We start from the raw sequence: 19,896 nt of genomic DNA, 5'->3' as shown, positions 1-19,896 counted from the left end.
AAAATTGTTATTAATAAATACAACCAGCTATAAATAAGACTAGTAAATAATACTGTTATAACTAAAATTAATAAATGCACTAAAAGTCTTTATAATAAAGCTAATAAATGCCTTAACGTGGCAACACCATCTACACTTTTTTATGTTAGCAACTCTTCATTGTCATTCTCTTCCCTTAAACTTCACAATAGCAGCTTATTACGCGTCCAAAATATTGAGATTTCAGGAACACATCGATTCGTATACTCCCTTAGGTTTTTTAACCGACTTCCCAAACAAGAGGTTCTCAATGTGGAAATGAATATTTTTTCTATGTCCACATGTTTGACTCATATAGATAGTATTTCAAACACAAGTGACTACATGGTGAGTGTCAGCGTGACGTCACCGGGGGTCACGCCGCGTCCAGCGCCGGTGTCCGTCTTCTAGCGCTTCGGCCAGCTTCCCTACGCGAGCTAGCAGCTCTTCTGCTTCTGTAGGTGACGTGTCACGCTGGAATGATAGGGAAAATACCTAAGTCTTAAATGGCGCTTTTAGGATTTATAGTTTAAAGTGGGATTCAAGTAGTAAATAGTTGGATAAAATAGATATATATCGTCAATATGTATTACTTTCATGATTCGATACCATTAACTGCCTCGTTCTAAAGGCATGAGCCATTTAATATTGGCAATCAAGAAACCAGGAAATCTGACCCCTGGTCTGAAATAAGCCTAACCAGTCGCCTACCGTCCTTACGAGATTCATTGGTACTCAACCAGGCAGACTAACCTCGAAGTACTCAAACGTTACTGAACTGTATTTCTACTGCAGAAGTTTACGTAAGAGCCTCTTAAATTGAGTAGGTAGACCGCCGTGATTGAAAATTACGATGACCGAACGTAGAAAAGTTATGTTTCAACCACATTAGTATGATGGATGTAAATATTGAAATTGAAACTAACGGGTCTGTTTCGTTCGATGCGGAGCGGCCTCATCTCGTGGTTGCGGCAGAAGGTGGCGGGCGCGGCGGCGTCGCTGCCCGCGTCGCGCCGCGTCGGCTCCTGCACGCCCATGTCGCACACCCATGACGGACACCGCTGTCACACCATCATCATATATTACAATATTCATTTCAAACATTATGAGAACATTTCTGGAGCCAGTCAGTCTGACACCAGTCTAAAAAAGTGGTATTGGGTTACCCGCGTAACAGGGTTGAGCAGGTTAGATAGGGCAGTCGTTCCGTGTAAAACACTATTGAGACTGGAAGCCGACCCCAACATAGTTGGGAAAGGCTCGGAAGATGATTATAAGACCATTTCTGGAAGCTTCTCCCATCCCACGTTAAAATTGCTATCATAGTTTGATAGGACTTCCACATTGATCGATATTTTGTTAAGCCGATTGCAAAGTCTTCATTTGGGCTGTTGCACAAAAAACAAGAGATTTTCTCGGTCATGAACTTACCTGTAAACATTACGATGAACAAAACCAGTCCTTTATCCTATATCTTCTACGCCATGCCTAAGTACACCATCCATATAAGTAAACATGTGTATCAAGTAGGTAACGTACCTTGCTAGCGCAGAACCTCTTCTTGAGGAGTCGTATGGGCGCTGCGCTGGTGGAGCACCCTGGCATGTCGCTGTTTCTGGGCATTCGCAGCAGCTGCAGCCTCACCCCCGCCTTCGACCCGGAGCAGCAGCTGTGCTCGTCTCTGCTGGACAGGCACTTGGAGCAGCTGGCCGCGTTCTCGCTCTCACTCGTGGGCTGGGTATCGCTCTGTCTCTCCTCTAGACGTCGCTGTAACGCCTTTATGATGCAGTCTTTCTGTTTGATGACGTTCTCTTGTTCTCTGTAAAGAGAGGTCTTGTTATAATGTCAGTGATGACTCAATAACTATTTTTTTATGATGGCAAAAATCATCAAATGACCTCTCCCGCTGTGGGTTAGCAGCGGTGAGGGAGTATCAGATTTTTACTGACAAAAAATCCATCATATTCCGTCGTAAGCCTTTATGTACCAGGACCGCGTCAACTCTTTCGAACAATCCCGCAGCCCCGGTTCATTACCTAAATGTTTAAGGTGGACTTTTGGACACAAAGTTGGTCTTATCGGATTCTAGAGCTTCCCAGCTTTCAGCAATTTGAGCTCGTCGACAGCATGGAGGAAAGAATAGAATAAGTAGGGTGGGGCTTGTGACCTGTGCTTGTCTCGCAGCTGTCGTATCCAGTGCCTCACGGCGCAGACGGCGTGTCTGGCCTCGCCGCAGAGCGCCGTGCCGCGCGCGTGCGCCGCCTCCAGGTGCTCGCGCAGCTCCGTCACCGCGCCCGCCTTCTGCCTGCACAGCACACACACAATTGCATATCAACATCTCACTTGATTATGAGTTAGCGAAACGAGAGAAAATCGCAATAATAGGTATAACTCTAAAAGGCCGAATAGGTTTACCGATATCTTATAATGACACTTAAGTTGCATATGTTCAAAGGGCGTCATCGAGAAAAACAGAGAAGCTATAGACTTTCAGATGAATCATGAGAAAAAGGGTCATACCATCTGGGACGGAAAGAGGGATGAGCTTCAGAATCATGTCTCTATATCGAAACATGTGCTCAAAGAGATTCTTATGACCCCACCACCATCTAGTCCAGAATAATGAAAAGTATACTTACCGATAGCAGGCGTCAATATGAGCGCAGTTGTCCCTGACGGCGGCGAGCTCTGCGTCAGCAGCGCGTGCGCGGCGCTGCGCGTCGTCCAGCTGCGCGCGCCACAGCGACACCTGCGCCGTCAGGTACGACACCTCGCTGCGCATCTTGCAGTTCTGACCAACACTCAACAGTTAGAATATTCTTTATTGTACACCAATAACAAATAAGAAGTAGACGAGTATAATAGGCAGTCTTATCACTAAAAGCGTCGAAACATCTCATCCAGACAACCTTTGGATGGAATCGACTACATCTTCAACGTCTTCCTTATGTAGTCCCCAATTATATACTTCGTTATGTACTCCCCTTATATACTCCCTTATCTACTCCTCTTATATACTTCGTTATGTACTTCCCTTATATATTTCGTTATGTACTTCCCTTATATACTCCGCTTATGTACTTTCTTATGCACTCCCCTTATATATTTCGTTATGTACTCCGCTTATATTCTTCCTTATGTACGCCCCTTATATACTTCGTTATGTACTCCCCTTATATATTTTGTTATATACTTCCCTTATGTACTCCGCCTATGTACTTCCTTATGTACTCCCCTTTTATACTTTGTTATGTACTCCCCTTATATACTTCGTTATGTACTTCCCTTATGTACATCCTTATGTACTTACCTTATAAACTTCCGTAGTAACTTTGACTTTAGTCAATAAACCAATCAGTAGCGATTCGATGTCTGACTAATATGTATCCTACCTCCTTGATGACCAGATCTGCTTTCTTCAACTCAGTCTCCAGCTCCTGGATCTTGTTGGCTAGCGACTCGTTCGTCTGCCGCAGTTCCGACATCTCTGCTGTCTTGTCATCCAGTAACTCTATAAAGTTATCATTCATTATCATTACCTACTCATACCTGATCTAGAAATCAGATCAAAATCAAAGAGTAAGTAGATATAAGTTCTCTTAACTGCTGCAGCGTGTACATGTAAGAAAGAATACGCGTGGACACGTAACAAAATACAATAGGTACAATGTTTTAAGAACATATCCATCAAATGTGATCCAAGATCCAAATGATCCCCAAGTGACCCTAGTGATCCAAGACCGCGATTACTTCAAAACATGGTACATGATATTACCTTGCATGTGTCGTATTTGCGTGGCCTTGGCTTCACAGGTGTTGGAGTTCTCCTGCGCTCGCATCAGCTCCTCTTTGATTTGCGACAACTGGAATTAAACCATTTCTATGTAAGGTGCTTTGCTCTTCAAGAATTATGAAAAAAACATGTCCTGTGCCGATGTATTTTCGGCGTTCTATATTAGCGTCACTTTATAAGAAGTTATATGCAACAAACTTCTTAATTCAGTTATTGTTTTTCAGCCATTAAATGTATGATACATATCATTTTGGGGGAATTAGGGCCTGACTGTTTTAAATTCTCTTATACACTTACTTCTATATTTCTGGCCTCAATGTCCGCTTTATACTTCATGTCGTTACACTTCCTGCTGGCGAGAGCACACTCTACCTCACACAATTTCTCTTTAAATTCGCCTAGTTTCACCTGACAGACGATAAAAAAATATTAAACCTTTACTATTTTAAATACGAGGAAAAAAATATATTTCCTAAAAAACTTACTCGTAGAGCCTCATTTTCTTCCTTTAATTTCTTATTTTCTTCTATCAAGCCACATGTGCAACCCATCTGCAAGTTGTGATAAAAAAAAATAAAAAGAATCAAATTAAAAAACAAACAATGATCTCTTTTCACATGCACGATAAAACTTGCTAACTTTGTTCTTTCTGCTTGATAAATCCAGTAAGGAGAACTTGCGTTATTTCTAGATTCGATTAAAGGCATGCTTTCTCATCCACCATACCTACCTAGCGGGTTTACCTTGACCAATCGACCTCTGAGACAAAATCTACACACACATTTAATATAACACCCACACACACAGTTACACGTACAGCAAGTAACTCCTGCAGACGCAGGAGCTGTTCCCTGACGTCATGCAGATCCTCATGAACCGCCGGCGGCGTCAGCGACTCCTCACTCCGCTCCCACATACCCTGGCACCAAATAACCAGAACACATTGGAAATATACACTTTATTTCAACATACATAGAGTTCAAAATAACAAAACAAAGTTCTTGAGTAAGGTCTGTATGCTTGTTAGTGTTGCCATTTTAATTTCAGTGTTAGTCGATTTCTGGGATGCAAATATACCGAGTCGTTGTTGGTTGACGAGGAACTGTTTAGGAAGTTTGAGATTTCCATCTTCAGGCCGTCGACTTCCAGTGCTATGTCCTGCAAAAATATGTTTTAAAATTTATTATACGATTTTGAACTTTACCACTTAAGAAATAAGTCTCTTTATGCCACTTGCCCATGGTTCTACATACCTGACACCTATCAAGCGACCATTTCTGAGTATTGATGACGTTTTGCAGTCGTCCGATGTGGTCTGCTTTCTGTTTATCCATCAGACGCACATCCAGGTACGAACTGCGAAGCATTTCTATCAGATTCTCTTGTTTTGCCGTCTGAAAATAGTTTGATCAAAATATTAGTAAGAAGAAGTACATAAGAGAGATTAACGCATGTTTCAAGATCTTTCTAGAAGTATGAAAAATGCTTACCTCATAAAAACACTCTCGATAAAGGTCTTCTATGACACTCAGATTATTCTCCAAAGTGTGCACTATATCCCTCTGATCTCCCAGCTAGAATGATTCCAAACACACCGTAAACGCGGAGAAACAATAATAAACCAGTTTTAGGATTTTTATTTATTGAAAAAAATAATTGTTACCTAGTTAAAAACTTTTTTGAACCTAGGAGCCTGTTAATTTTTTTTACTGTTTAATATTATTTTCGGATACTTACCGGCCGGTCAGTGAAGCAAGAAACGTCAGTCTTCTCAACTTTGCAGCAATCTATGGATTTTCGTAGAGCAGAGTACTGCAAAGGTTGTCATAACTTTTTATAAAATTCTTATAAACTGCCTCCAAAAAAGCGATACTAGAGTCTACAACCTTATTCTACAAAAATTATCAGGGCCGCACCTAGGGAAGTACGGAAGGTGCAACCGAACCGGGTGCAATATATCTTTGGTGTCCCCACCAAAAACAAAACAACCAAATACCAGTCTTCTATTATTTAGTGCCTTTTTCACATGTCCACCTGAAAACTTACATGGTCTGCGTACCTACCTCCTTATTCTTCTTTTCTAGTTCTCTCTTGAGCTCATTAGCGCGCTCGTTGAGTGTGGCGATGCGCTCTTCGGCCACCGCCAGGCTGTCTGCCTGCACGCCTATCATATCCTCCTTGTTTTGTAGCTGTAACGATTAGTTGTTTAGTCTATCACTATAGCTACATACGTGAACATGCCAAAAGATCTTTATGTACCTACCTCTAATAAAATAATTTATCTTCGTTTAAACACAGTACATGTTACGAAGAAACTATTAAGGTAATCTGTGGTACATACCTACCTAAAATATGCTAAATAGATCTTTCGATTGCTCATTTCTGTTATAGAAGATCTTATCATACTTATTTGTTAAAGAAGTCTTTCTATAACAATAAAGTTTTTTTGGACCCTACGAATAGAATTAATTGCAAAGAAATAAGCTGTGACTTACAATCTGCTGCGTAGCCAACAGTTTGTTTTGATAGTAGGTGGCGCGTGCGTTTGCGTCGCTCGTCGCGCTGTCCGCTAGGCTGCAGGTGGCGCCACTGTCCTGCACAAACATGAGGAACATACGAAAACAATCAACAACAATTAAGGCAACTTAAAGAAATTATTCTCATTATTTCTTTAAGTTGCCTTATGGGTCTAATTCTTTTAAGAAGCATTCAAGTTTTTAAATCACAAATTGCGCAAAACATGTCCTGGTCTAGCCTATTAGGTACATTATGTGACCTAACGACCTAACTTTTAAATAAAACAAGCACGATGTCATAAAGAAGATATTCTCATAATAACCATTTCTCAACTCATTTCATTTTAACCTCTCTCCAGGGTGATCCAGTTTTCCAATCATTATTTTCTATTCTATTCGTCTATATGCAATCATGCTCACACTTCATAAACGCTTGTATACCCACAAGGTGCTGACAGCAGGTGGCCCATTCTCACTACATGATCTCCAACACGTGTTTGTTGGACCAACTACCTAAAGAGTATATCTACCTATTTATTTACATCAGCCCATAGAGGCGATGAAGTGTGAAGAGCCCTCGAGGTGTAAACCTGTCCGATATAAGATGTATTATCAGTTCAAGAATAGTACGAAGTGGAAATGAAAAGTTTCAAGGATAAGGGCCTCTTTGACCGAGCCTAAATACTTTACAGAGAAGTCTTAAAACAGTATCAAATGCCTCCTGTGAAAAAATATAAAACCATATAATAGATAGGCCAATATATGTAGATGTATCGCAATTAATACGAGCGAAGTCTTTATGACGAATTGTATATTCTATTTATAACGTCGAACTGATCCTGTTCAAGGCTCTCTTAAGAGCAATTTAATTAACAAACAATTGAAGTCTTCATTGGATTGATGGGTCTTCATCATCTAATCTGCATTTGGCTATAAAAATTATATGAGCCATCAAGATAAAACCGAACCGGCAAAACACACGAAGGTATCTGGTTAAGGAAATCGTTAACTGCACGAGTAAAGGGCGCAGGACTGCAGTTAAAAGCCAAATATTCCTAATTGAGGTTGCGATAAAATTGATCAAAGGTAAGAGGGCTTGTAGGAATTGGGTTTATACACAAAGTTACGACTGAAATGGCACGTGAAGCTGCGCTGGCGCCGGACACGTCTGTCAACTGGGGACAGGGGTTCTCAAACTTATAATCTTAAACCTGTTATAATTTCCCAAAAATATGTTACTTATAGTATAAAATAATAGTGCTAACATGTATTTTGATGATCATGGTCTTGTCCAAGATTACGGCGCTTGGGCAGTGGACCTCAAAGGAGTTGAGCGAAAACTAAGAAGATGCGAGAGCCCATAAAAAACAACCCATAAAAAATATTCCAAAAGTTGACGTTTCTTACTTTGAGAAACCACGGGTAATTAACATTGTGAATTGTTAAGGGATAAAGCGTTCTCCCTGTCTTATTGCATGGCTAAAGAACATAAGGCTTAAGCATACGATATAACTCTTTAACCAACTGAATATTCAGTCCACATAGATCAAAAACGATGTTACAATGTTTTCAAGTAGAAGCCATTAAACTTTCAAGCTTATCATAACATGAAAGAAATTCAATTGAAGAATTGTTGACCAAAATACCTCAATTGATACGTACCTATTAATAAAAAGATCAAAGAAACAACACTACAACATGAAGTAAGTAAATAAATTGATGAATTCGGTTATACTAATTTGAAACCCCTTTCACTTTTTAATTTTAAAATATATCTTTTGTTTTTGCAGATATTCTCAAATACATTTAATATTAGTAAGAATCGTCAGCCAGAAAATAAACAGAAAAAACGACCAAACCAATATCGAACAACAGCTGCGGAATCACAACAAACCATAACTGTAAGTACCACACAAACACAACACTGGCACTTACTTTGGTCACATCACTAGCGTCCGAATCCCCGCACATCAAGAGTCCATTGAACATCATGATCGATACTGGCACATCACTATGTTATCGACAACGTAATGACGTGCGCGAGCGCAGCCGGCCGCGCGCGAATGGATGCGCGCGACGGTGCACGCAACTATAATTAGATCGTCGTAAATAGTCATTTTTGAAGGGACGCTGGCCCACTTGTGTTCTTTATTCTCAAAGATAGTGTTAGGGTGACTTTGTTTGTGTAAACAAATATTAGTAATCCAAGGGCCAGATTTGGCATTCTAGTAGGTACACCCCTTCATCAATCTAATGGCTATTGAAACTACTATTATGAATCATTCTTACAACTCAAGATCCAATAATAAAAATAGTAATAGGAGCCAGGATGTCAGCTCTCTCCCTACCAGGAGTGGGTCTATTTCTTAGAGAGCTCAAAACTCAAAAATCATTGCAAGAAACTTGCAGCCAAAGAGATTGACACAAAAACACCACCCTGTGTGTGCAGGTAGTTCATTAGTTAAAAACCGCGACGCATGTTGTGTTTCGGTTTCCGCCGCGACGTCCGGCCGTTTCGTCACAACACCAGATAAACATAGACAACATAATGTGTCCAATTGGGATTTCTTCACCACATTCGAGATTCTGAAATTCAGTCGGCATCTTGTATTTCAGAATTATACAAATTCGAAGAATTTTGAAATTTACCAAATTTCTTCCTACTCCTACGTAACAGTGAACTTTCAGAATGTATATAGAGGTAGATTCAGATGAATAAATGTATGTAGTAGCGTATAAACCGATTGATATCTAACACCTACAGTCTAGAATATATTGTGGGATATTTAAATACTTATTTCTATCTTCAACCGTTCCCACTATTTAACTTGAAAAATTGCACCCGAAAGGTGTAGAACTCCTGCCTTCCTTGCAGTTAGATATTGATTTATTTGAACCAAGTAATTATTGCTGAAATACATACTTTCATGACCTTGCGGCTACATTGATTCCCTGAGGATTTCTTTTTCGACCTAAAACAAATTATTTAACATTTAACTATAATCATTAAGTTGCAGTTGGAGACAAAACAGATAACACAAGAAATATACTTACGAACATCCCCCACAACATGATGGCTCGTCCTTAACCTGCAGAAAACATAAAATTATTTTATTGGCTAATAAACATGAAATACATTTTAAATATATTCTTGGAGGATATTGAACTTTTATTTCGGCCTAGACATACGTTCTGCGTTCCAGATCTACTAATCAGTCGTTATTGTTGCTAGATTGCAGTATTCTTTCTGGATTTCATTTACTTATTGAATCTCTAGCAAAGAGTTGGAATAGCACCTGCCATTTTGAATCTGAGCGAAAGACTTGCTCATCTTTGAATCAGTTATCTTATTCCTAAGAGAAGGGCCAACTCAAAACAGCATACATAAAATGAATTGTTATTTATCTCACCTTCGAGCAGTCGCAGCAGTTCTCGCTGGTGTAGTGACCCCTGAAACCAGGTCGCTACTATAAACCCGTCCGCGACTCGTAAACCGACCGCGTCAACTTCGGCACACCGTGTTACAAGATATATTTAGATGGAAATAAAGTATACAGCGACTCGTTATGGGGTTGTATTACAGAAGACTAGATATAAAATTAAATTTATGTTGACATGTGTGCTGGGACGAATCAAATATGTTTTCCCTGTCCTAAACATGTAAGATCACGGAAGCTTAATCAGGGTTGATAAACATCGTCAGCGTAGATTGAAAGTTTTCGTTTGAGCCTTATGATTCTATATTAAGGACATTCAATTCCAAATCAGGCCTAAAATGTTTGCAGTGTACGGTTAACTAGATGAAATGCGACTTACCTAGGACTAGAGGCACCACTGTTCCTAGCTCCTTCATTGAAATACAACTGTTCAACACATGTTGAATCTGGCGTATCTCCGGACAGTATCCGAACGCACCGCAGCACAGCCTTCTTCTTGGAATCTCGGTCTCGTTTACATTCCTTGGTCTCCTTAGCGAGGGAACTCCTGGGAGACCCCTTACGGGAACAGCCGGAACTGGTAGAGGCTCGTGGGGACAAGTTCTTGGATTCAGTGCATAGCTTGAAGGTAGGGTAGAGATCGCCTACCGACGCGTCTGATGCCAGGATCGGCGCTGATGTGGACTGCGAGAAAAACATATCATGAGTCAGATTTAGACACAATTTGAGATGAGATGATATCAGATAAAGAAGTATGGAAGACGAAGACACACTACTGCACCACCTCGAATAATATCGACGTAAGGGCAAGAGGATGATGAGTATGCTGATCTGTTGAGGATGAGTCACCCGGTTGGGTGAGTGCTTTCATTTTCTGTAGCTCTTAATCAATTTAGGAAGCACTACTAAAAGACGGATAAATAACGAGGCAATCATAACAAACAATTAGCTTCACATAATTACTGGTGGAGATCAAAGCGGATGAAAACAAAAACAAGTGGAACGCACTCTCTCTATGACGGACACATTCGGTATAGATGTCGCGCAGGTGCCGAGCGGCACAACGCTCACGTTGGGAGTCGATGTCCGCGCGTTGAACGAACAGGGCGCCTGGGTAACATACACGACACAAAGTAACAAAAATAAATGCACTAACTGTCCTATATAAATAAAAATAATGATCACAAAAATTAGAGATTAAAAAAGATAAATCATATATCGCGTGATGTTTTTTTATACATATGATGAGTGGATAAAATGAACATTGTTAGTTGGTCCAAACACAGGATACTTAAACAAATCAATTTGGTGGCTGTTAGGAATAATTAAAATGATCAAAGTATCTTACCTTGATATATCGCTTCATATTTGACAGTTACGGCACCTTATTCGGAGGATAATAAGTAATAACAATAAATAAACATCACAGACATTCCTTAGACCGCGACGAAAGGAACAGTCGTGGAAAATTAGTTCAACATCCAGTTGTTTGAATTAGTTACCACACATTTTAATCGGCCCCGGCCTCTCCGACCTCTTCCTTTAATTCTATAAGTCAATATAATGATTATTCAGTGAACAAAGTACCTGTATTTTGCGCTTGCTTTTAAAATCATTTTTTCTGTGGAAAACTTTTCTTAATAACATTAATTCTAAGGTTAGCCTGCGAAACCAACTGGAATTTATGAATGACAGGTTTCTTGAAGTATAACAGTAGAGATTTCAACATTTGCACCTACTTAATTAATTAGGCTACCACATGTTCTGTAATTGCCTAAAATGGAGCTATTCCCATATGAAAATCGAGACGTTGCATAATTTCGATTCAAAGTCAGTCATAAAACTACAACATACATAGTTTAATAATATCATAAAGGTATAAAATGTCTAGTCAACATTGATGGACTCGTCGTTAGAGAGGTTGACGGGCGAGCGGCAGTCGTAAGGCCGCAGCGACGCATCGCGCAGCGGCACGTCGCGCTTGCGCCGCGGCTGTGCGCGCACGCACGCGATCGTCACCGAGTCGTACGACACGGCCGACGCGTGCGGGCACTCGCCGTCGCCACTTACGTAGTCCTTGGACTTGAGGCTTGTGATCTCCGTTGTGTCTTTTAGCTGTGGAATATATCCGATGCTGTACCGGTCTGAGGCTACAATTTTTGGAACGTTTAACAAATAAAGAGGCAATAAATATAAAGACTGCCTTTAGGACCCTAAAGACTATTCGCAACTTCAGCCAGAAATATTATAATAAGAAGGCAAATAATAAGAAATGTATACTAATTTTGCTAAGACCATTAATCTATTAAAGTAGTTCTACTCTTGCTGACAGTCACCTAATGAGAGGGGACACTTTTTAAACATTTGAATGAAGAGTGAGACTACAAGTCCGTCACTTTGTGTCTTCTAATTAGTTCCCCAATAAATTTGAGTAGTTTTAATGACGAACATTGTCTTCCACCGTACCTTCGCCTTGGCCTGCTTGAGCTGGCGCCGCATCTCGCGAATGATCTCGTCCTTGAACTGCGCGCGCATGTTGGCGGCGCGGCACTGCTCGTCGAGCGCTGCGCACACGCGCCGCATCGAGTGCATCTCCTCCGACAGGTTCACGTTCACCTTGCGCAGAGCGCGGATGCTGTCGCCACTCGACTGCTGGGAAAATGTGCTACATCAGACAAATATTGGTTAAAGGGAGATTTTTTAACGTTTTAGCTACATTACATGTCTTGGAGAGATGTCCTGGTTTTAGGCCTATTCAGAGTCCCTCTCTAGTGTCCTGATAGAAGTTAACACGAAACCTGTACAACATATCTTAGAACCACGCAGATGCCTTTATTCCTCACTTTTCTATTTTGCAAAGTAATCTAGTAAAATTATGTACCATACACCTATAGTAATTTCTGACTGTCTAACGCGTATAAGATATGACTTTATTGACACCAAAACAGAAGAATAACTTATCTAAGTGACAACAACAGTAATGCTGAGTGAAGGAGTTGGTCTACGTTACCTTGAGGTTGCTCTCCATCTTCTGAACTCGTTCCTGATACTTGAGCGTCTCGTCGCGCAGCAGCTCGCTGAAATCCTTGACGGGCTCCCATTCGCCACACTGGGGCCGCACACCAAATCAACACGTACATACAAAAGGGTGCCTTACATTACCATGAATTGAGTGAAGTAAATATGTCAAAAATTCAAGATGCTCCGTTGACTTGTCAACGAAAATCCGTTCACCATAATACTTTAGAAACCTGTGTAACTTTCATAGCATGGGACAGTATTTTGGCTGCCAGGTCAACATAGAATAATTCAGAACATCCGAAAACTAATTAGCATCTCGAATCTTAATGACAGTTTTAAACCAGGAAGGCTAAGCTCTACAAAAGTATCATGTGTTTGGACCGCAGCAACAGAATTCCTAACACTTATACTACAAACTATTAAGTCTATGTATACTATTGCGATGGGCATACCTCTCTCCCCGTGCAACACATGCCTGCCATCACCTCTGCATCTTTCTTGGCCACCTCACTACGGACAAATTACCTGTATTATCTACAGAAACATTTAACAAGATCAACTTTCCTGAAATCTGTGCCTGATCACGTTTTCCATATTTTGTCTTATTGTTCCCTAAAACTCTAGGCTAACTTTGCACCTGTACACAATGATACTATGTTAATGGGCCAGGCGCTATCACACCACGGCCCATTTACTTAGGAAATGGAAAAACGAAGTATTTTTGTATCGTCACGTCAGCCGGATTTCATCTGTCTCGCGTTCAAAATCTATCGCAGGATGTCGTTCCGGGATTAGGTACCTACATGTTCGAATACGTTTATTGTATTTTTAACTAAGTAGTTCTTGTTTACATATATTATGGGTTTTGGTTGTTTCTATGACGAATTATGATCCATTATCTATTATTAATAACTAGCTTCTGCCCGCGACTTCGTACGCGGATCCTGTCCTTATGCCAGCGACTACGGGGTCAGCAAAATCAAAGATCTGAATCGTCTGATATTGAATTTTAAGGGCCCGTTGACTTGAAAACAACGGAATACGTATTGCCATTAGAAACGTTCCATATATTTAATTTTTGTACTTCAACGGCTAAAGCACAGCAGACTAAACAAAACGCTGGGAACTGAACCGCAATAGACGCGACCATAGGGATAAAAGTAGTGATTCTAATTAGTCCACATTTAAGTTGTGTGTGGCAAAAATATTACACGTATTATTACGTTAAAAAACATTAAATGTTTCTGAGATGACAAAGTCGTGATGACTTAGTGGAATTCGTGGTGGTTTAGTGGGTAGAGAACCAATCTCTCAAGTATGAGCGTACGTCTTTGATTCCAGGTCTGGCAAGTACCTGCCAATGCAACTTTTCTAAGTTCGTATGTACTTTCTACGTATATTTTGGATACCAATGACCGTTATTTAGAGGGCATGTTAAACTGTAGGTTCCGGCTGTCATTAAACATTTTTGGCAGTCGTTATGGGTAGTCAGAAGCCAGTAAGTCTGACCAGTTTTACCAAGGGGTGTTGGGTTGAGCGGGTAACCGGGTTGTGGAGGTCAGATAGGCAGTCGCTCCTTGTAAAACACTGGTACTCAGTTGCATCATGACTGGAAGTCGACTCTAACATAATTGGGACAAAGGCTCTTAAGATAATAACGACAATAATAATGAGATCATCGTCATCATCATCGCAGGACATCTGAGGCTGATGACGGGGAGTAGCTACCCCGCGGGGCTATATATACTGAGTTCTCCAGGGAGAGTATACTGTCCCCCATCTCCGGCCGGTCGGAGTGAACCATGACGGGGGTAGGTCTCACGCCTCTGGCTTGGCTTGGCCGTCCAGAGTGGAGTCGCTAGAGCAGGGTTAGTAGCCCTGCTCGGAGGATAGGTGCCTCGTGGCAAGTAATTTTCATCCACAGTTAGCAATGGTATAGCACAGAACCGGGGATTGTCTTTTTTTTAACGACGTCCACCGGGGATTGTCCTTGGGTTCATTTCTATAGTGTATAAAGGGATAATCGTCGGTTTTGTGCCACAATTTCATTAAAGTTGTCTCAAAGGGCTTCAGCGTGTTGGCTTCGGCCCCACGTTTGCCTCCCAAAATTCGGAACTCTGAGTCCCGAGGTCTGGAAGAGACATACAAAATAATAATGAGATATAACGCAACAAATTCGGAGAGTGGGGGCTCGTGACGAAACGTCTAGGTATGTAAAATTTGTACTAAGCAGTGACTTAACACAAAATTCTTTAATTATATTATTAATATTTTAGGGTTATCTAAAAGACGGACTAATTACTTTTTTTTTGATTCACCATACCTATTTCATAACATTCATTTCTATACATTTCAAGTGTAGTATTACTCTTGAAGTTCTACATCAGGTGTTCCAGATCTTCGATGTATATACGTCAATAGAGAGTGCTTATCAGATTGAACAACTTTTGCTAAAACGTCACACCTCTATATGCTATAGTCTAGCTGGGCCCCTGGAGTTCCACATCAGGTATTTTAGATCTTCAATTTGTATAAGTCAATAGAAAGTGCTTATCAGATTGAACAACTTTTGCTAAAACGTCACACCTCTATATGCTATAGTCTAGCTGGGCCCCTGGAGTTCCACATCAGGTGTTTTAGATCTTCAATTTGTATAAGTCGTTAGAAAGTGCTTATCAAATTGAACAACTTTTGCTAAAACGTCATATCTGTATATGGTACAGAGAAGCTGGGCTCTTGGGGTTCCACATCAGGTGTTCCAGATCTTAAAATTTATTATCTCAGCTGAAAGTGCTCATCACATGAAACAATTTTTGCCATGGCACCATTTTTCTATCTCTTATGGTTTTGTTGGTCTGTTAGTGTTCTGCATCAGGTCTTCAAGTTTTGAAGATAAATTATAGCCTATATGTTGACCAGGCTTAATACTGATACAACAAAGAAAAAATCATTGAAATCCGTAAAGTAGTTCCGAAGATTAGCGTGTACAAACAAACAGACATACAGACATACAGACATACAGACAAACAGACAGAATTTTTTTTTTGGATTTGTGCTCCATTACTGTTTCTAAACCCCACCCAATTATTTTTTTTTAATATATTCAATGTACAGACACAGTTTTTTTACAGATTTATTATATGTATAGATATTTATCTCCTACTGTTTTCACGGAAACTACCTACTTATTTCCAGCAATTAAATCAAATAGTTATCCATTTTCAAGCAGAGGAGTCCAGATTTTTTGGCACCTGAACTAGCTACTCAAAAGTTGAAGAGTTTTTTTTCTTGAATGTGCTAATTTCAGTGTTATCTGGGAAGATTAGAAAAATTATTCCAATGTTCGATAACCCTTCCTCGACTCACTTGTCGAGGCTGTAGCCAGCCAGGTAGCCAAATTTCTTTCCGGGCGCATGATCGATATAGTTCCTGCTACTATGGGATGTGGGTGAAACCGCTGGCGGAAGCGAGCGGTTTAATAACTAAAATAAAGAACTGTAACGTATTGTGTAAAACACTTACGGCGTATGATACTTGCAGCTGGACATCTCCTTCCTGAGGTTCATGATCGTCTGTTCATATGTCTGGGCGTCTTTGTTCAACTGTCTTATTTCTCTGTTAAACAGTATACAAATACGTACATAGATAAATGATGAATAAATATAGGTGCAGCGTAAACAAGAAAAACACCAGAATATGGACACTAATGGGTACAATTATTCTTGACGACATAAAAAAAAATAGTTTACTGTTTTTGTCTAATCTAAGCATAGGTAATCTACAAAACATAAAGCATATCTACCTAAGCACTACGTTTGCTTTAACTTCTGAGCAATACTATCCGTCAGTTGCACAAAGATCAATTAAAATTAAAGCTTCATTAAATCATTGCACTTACTATATTGTTGGCAAAGAGTCAGCCATAGATTTAAAGAAGTGCAGCTGACGGTATATTGCTAAAGTTGCCTGTTGTTCTTTTTTTTTCGAAAAAAAGGCTAAGGACTTTCCCAAAAACCTTCGATCAGTCATTAGAAGATGATTGATCGATCTGAAGAGCAAGGATATTCCAGAAAAAGTCTGACTATAGTAAACAGGTACTGATTTCCATTACATTATTTACGTCATAGTATATAAGTTACCTGTCTTTTGCAATGTTTTCCTTTTGTAAGGCCTCGTTTAATAATTTCAGTTCCGATACTTTTCCGCATACTATGTTCTTCGAACTTCTCTGTAGACATTATACTTTTACTAAGTAATAGACATAGACACATTTGAGTAGGGATGCACTTACACTACTAGGTATTCTAAAGGTCAACAATCTTGATAGGAATTTTACCCAAAAACAAGCTAAACATAAACCATTGGTTGAAATAACGGCTTAATTGATCAGGCAATTGTTACCAGGTATATGTTAGGTAAGGTGAAAGGTGTTTATGATAATTTAAGCCAGTTTTTTAAATAAAATGTCATATCAAGATTGCTTGTGTTTATTTAGTCTCTCGTTTTCAGGGTACGTGTGTTAGGACTAAAATCGCAAATCATTCTCCTTTCAAAGTACCTTTTATGTAGGTAAGCAGTAAACAAGACGAAGTACCTACAAATAAAAATAATAACACAGGCATGAAGTGTGTAAAACAATATAATATTGTATATAATCAAATAAAATTCAAAAATCAATATAGACGTAGTAAGTAGTAGATAGTTCTATCCGACTTTGTAGAGGCGACTGTTTTTATATCTGCTCGTGTCATGTTTCAAGTTGTTCCCCGTGGCTTGCCCGTGTCTCCCTGTTCCAGCTCTCTTCGGACGCCTGTTATACAAAAATATAGGATTCAAATACTAATAGTTATAAACACTAAAATCATAAGCACTAACTTAACTATAACCCAGACACACCTTAACTTATTGGGTATATTTAATCTGTTATCAGCATACTAAAAGCTTTTCGTTTCTTAACCATCGAAAGTCAAATAAACCAAAGCTACAAAACTGCCTCTTTCAGCAGCCAGTAACAAACGAATGGCTACACCACTTTACAACAATAAACAGTACTCACCATTCAACGGATCCAAATATATCAGACTCTGTGACCTCAAAGAAGTGAATGCCATCTAGCGTGCAATAGTCGAACTCGCGCAGTCGCCGCAGCACCTCCACCAGCCCGCGCAGGTCCGAGTCCTTGCGCGCCAGGCGCCGGCGCAGCGCCGCGCACTCCGCGCGGACCTCGGACACCACCTGACGGGACAGACGGATATACACTGTGGGCCAAATAACTGGACGACACTGAGGCCAGGGTTTCCAAAGTAATCGTCAGTGAAAAGTGTTATCGTGCGTATTTGAAACTGAAATTAGACTGAATAGCAGAATTTTAGAAGGCGTAAATTACAGCCTCCAAACAAGTTTTGGTACACCCCTTCCCATGTGAGGTTTTGAAATTTATAATTTCGCACGATAACATTTTCTCGCTGACCATACTGTGCGGAGACGTTTGGAAACCCTAACTTCAGAAAAGTCCAGTTATTTTGAACGCAGTGTACACATGCGCCAGATGACACATTGTATAGTATTTTAGGAATGAGATCCACATTCAACATCACCAGGAAAGCAGGGTCTGACATCAGGTGGTGTTCGAGTGCCTACGAGGTTCAATAACGATATAATGCACCATAGAATTGTGCCACGAGTACCTAAACCTCCAACATATGGCAGAAACTGCTTTTCCCATTAATACCAACAAAAAAATCCTCTCCATAAAAGTTATTTGAATATTCCCGACCACGGCCTCGCGTTTGAATACATCATCGCATCGGCATCGCAAAACCAAGAACCATTATAACTTGTCCCGAGAAAGACACTGTACAAGAGTGGCGGTTTGACTCCGATCACGTTTACATTCATACAAACCACACGTTTCGTCTTAGAGTGGAGGTTGTCTTACCTCGCTGTTCCTGCGGCGTTCGACCAACAACTTAGTGGTGGCCTCTGTCTCTAGCTCCTCGACAGCACGCGCCAGCAACGTGTTCTGTCCCACCAGGTCCCCCACCCACGCGCGAAGCACCTCCACTTGCATCTGTCCAGGGAATGTAACATGCACGAGTCATTCCATGTGATTTTTGGCTCAATAATTAATGTGCAATCTCATTAATAAAAATGGTGAACCGCCTAGAAGCATCTAAGATTTTACGATAAGTCTTCTGAAATGCGATGCCCTAGTAAATCAAGATACCATATTGGTACCATTATATGTTGTAGGAAGACCATCATACACACATCACACCTGTCTCAAATATAGCTAAAACAATTAAATTATTTATGATAATGCTACGAAACTAAAAACATTTCAAGACAACAAATTTTTGTAGAAAAGCCCCTACTAAAGCCCTATTCTATGTCAAGAACATAAATCTGATGTGACGTATAAATGTAATATGTTTCAGATACCTTTCTCCTTTTCGAAAAGAGACTACATAATATCACATTTGATACAATAATGTTTCACAGACCTGTAGCTTGGTAGGGCCCGAAGCCTTCTCGATGTGTTCCATCTTCTCCTCGTAGAGCCGCTGTATGTCCTTGAGGATCTCAAGCGTGGGTCCCCCCTTGCAGACGCACAGCCCTGTGTCGCGCTCCGCTAGTTCACAATCCACCACGTTCTGATCCATTGGGAGTAATTTCTTGCTAAAGATATTGTTGCATTGTAAAAAAAGGTGCGAAATTCAGCCTGCGTCACTTTGATAGGTTTTGATATTTTTTTTTTGTTGTGAGGTTTTCTGGCTGGCAGATGAAGAGGTATGCGACCTTTTTGTTCGATAATTTTTATATGGCCTCTTTTGCCCCGTGAATATACTCATCTATGGTGGCATTGTAACGAATTAATTTCAATGAAATATAATATCTCGTTATCGGCTCATGTTATGACTCATCTAGAAGACAAGCGGATTTGACTTTTTAAAAACTCAAAAGTAATTACGATGTGGAGTTAACGTTGAATTTGTTATATTCAGTTTTGAAAAGACGTTACGATGCGCTTCGACTCTGCACTAGTATAAATTGAACCTAACATTTATAGACGAGTGGAAAGTGCGGCGCTTACGCCAAGCCGACGGTATCT

The 19,896-nt window shown here is 40.2% G+C and overlaps 1 protein-coding gene across 1 annotated transcript; it reads right to left on the bottom strand.

Moving 5' to 3' along the window:
• Positions 1 to 4: 4 nt before the first annotated feature.
• Positions 5 to 19,808, bottom strand: LOC110377012 (uncharacterized). Its single transcript, XM_064035342.1, has 22 exons — positions 19,289 to 19,808; positions 18,724 to 18,855; positions 16,925 to 17,013; positions 16,308 to 16,400; positions 13,238 to 13,295; positions 10,773 to 10,874; positions 10,144 to 10,448; positions 9,738 to 9,777; positions 9,382 to 9,416; positions 9,251 to 9,299; positions 6,307 to 6,405; positions 5,875 to 6,000; positions 5,549 to 5,623; positions 4,297 to 4,362; positions 4,109 to 4,219; positions 3,794 to 3,881; positions 3,411 to 3,529; positions 2,658 to 2,809; positions 2,186 to 2,323; positions 1,558 to 1,837; positions 945 to 1,079; positions 5 to 492 (listed from the first exon to the last, which is right to left on the bottom strand). Exons 1-22 carry the CDS (start codon positions 19,445 to 19,447, stop codon positions 385 to 387), a joined length of 2,559 nt encoding a protein of 852 aa, XP_063891412.1. The 5' UTR covers positions 19,448 to 19,808; the 3' UTR covers positions 5 to 384.
• Positions 19,809 to 19,896: the final 88 nt, after the last annotated feature.

The sequence above is a fragment of the Helicoverpa armigera genome, chromosome 6 (assembly GCF_030705265.1).
Source record: "Helicoverpa armigera isolate CAAS_96S chromosome 6, ASM3070526v1, whole genome shotgun sequence".
NCBI lineage: Eukaryota > Metazoa > Arthropoda > Insecta > Lepidoptera > Noctuidae > Helicoverpa > Helicoverpa armigera.
Note: the sequence above shows the minus strand (reverse complement) of the source record. Positions and strands in the feature narration are given on the sequence as shown.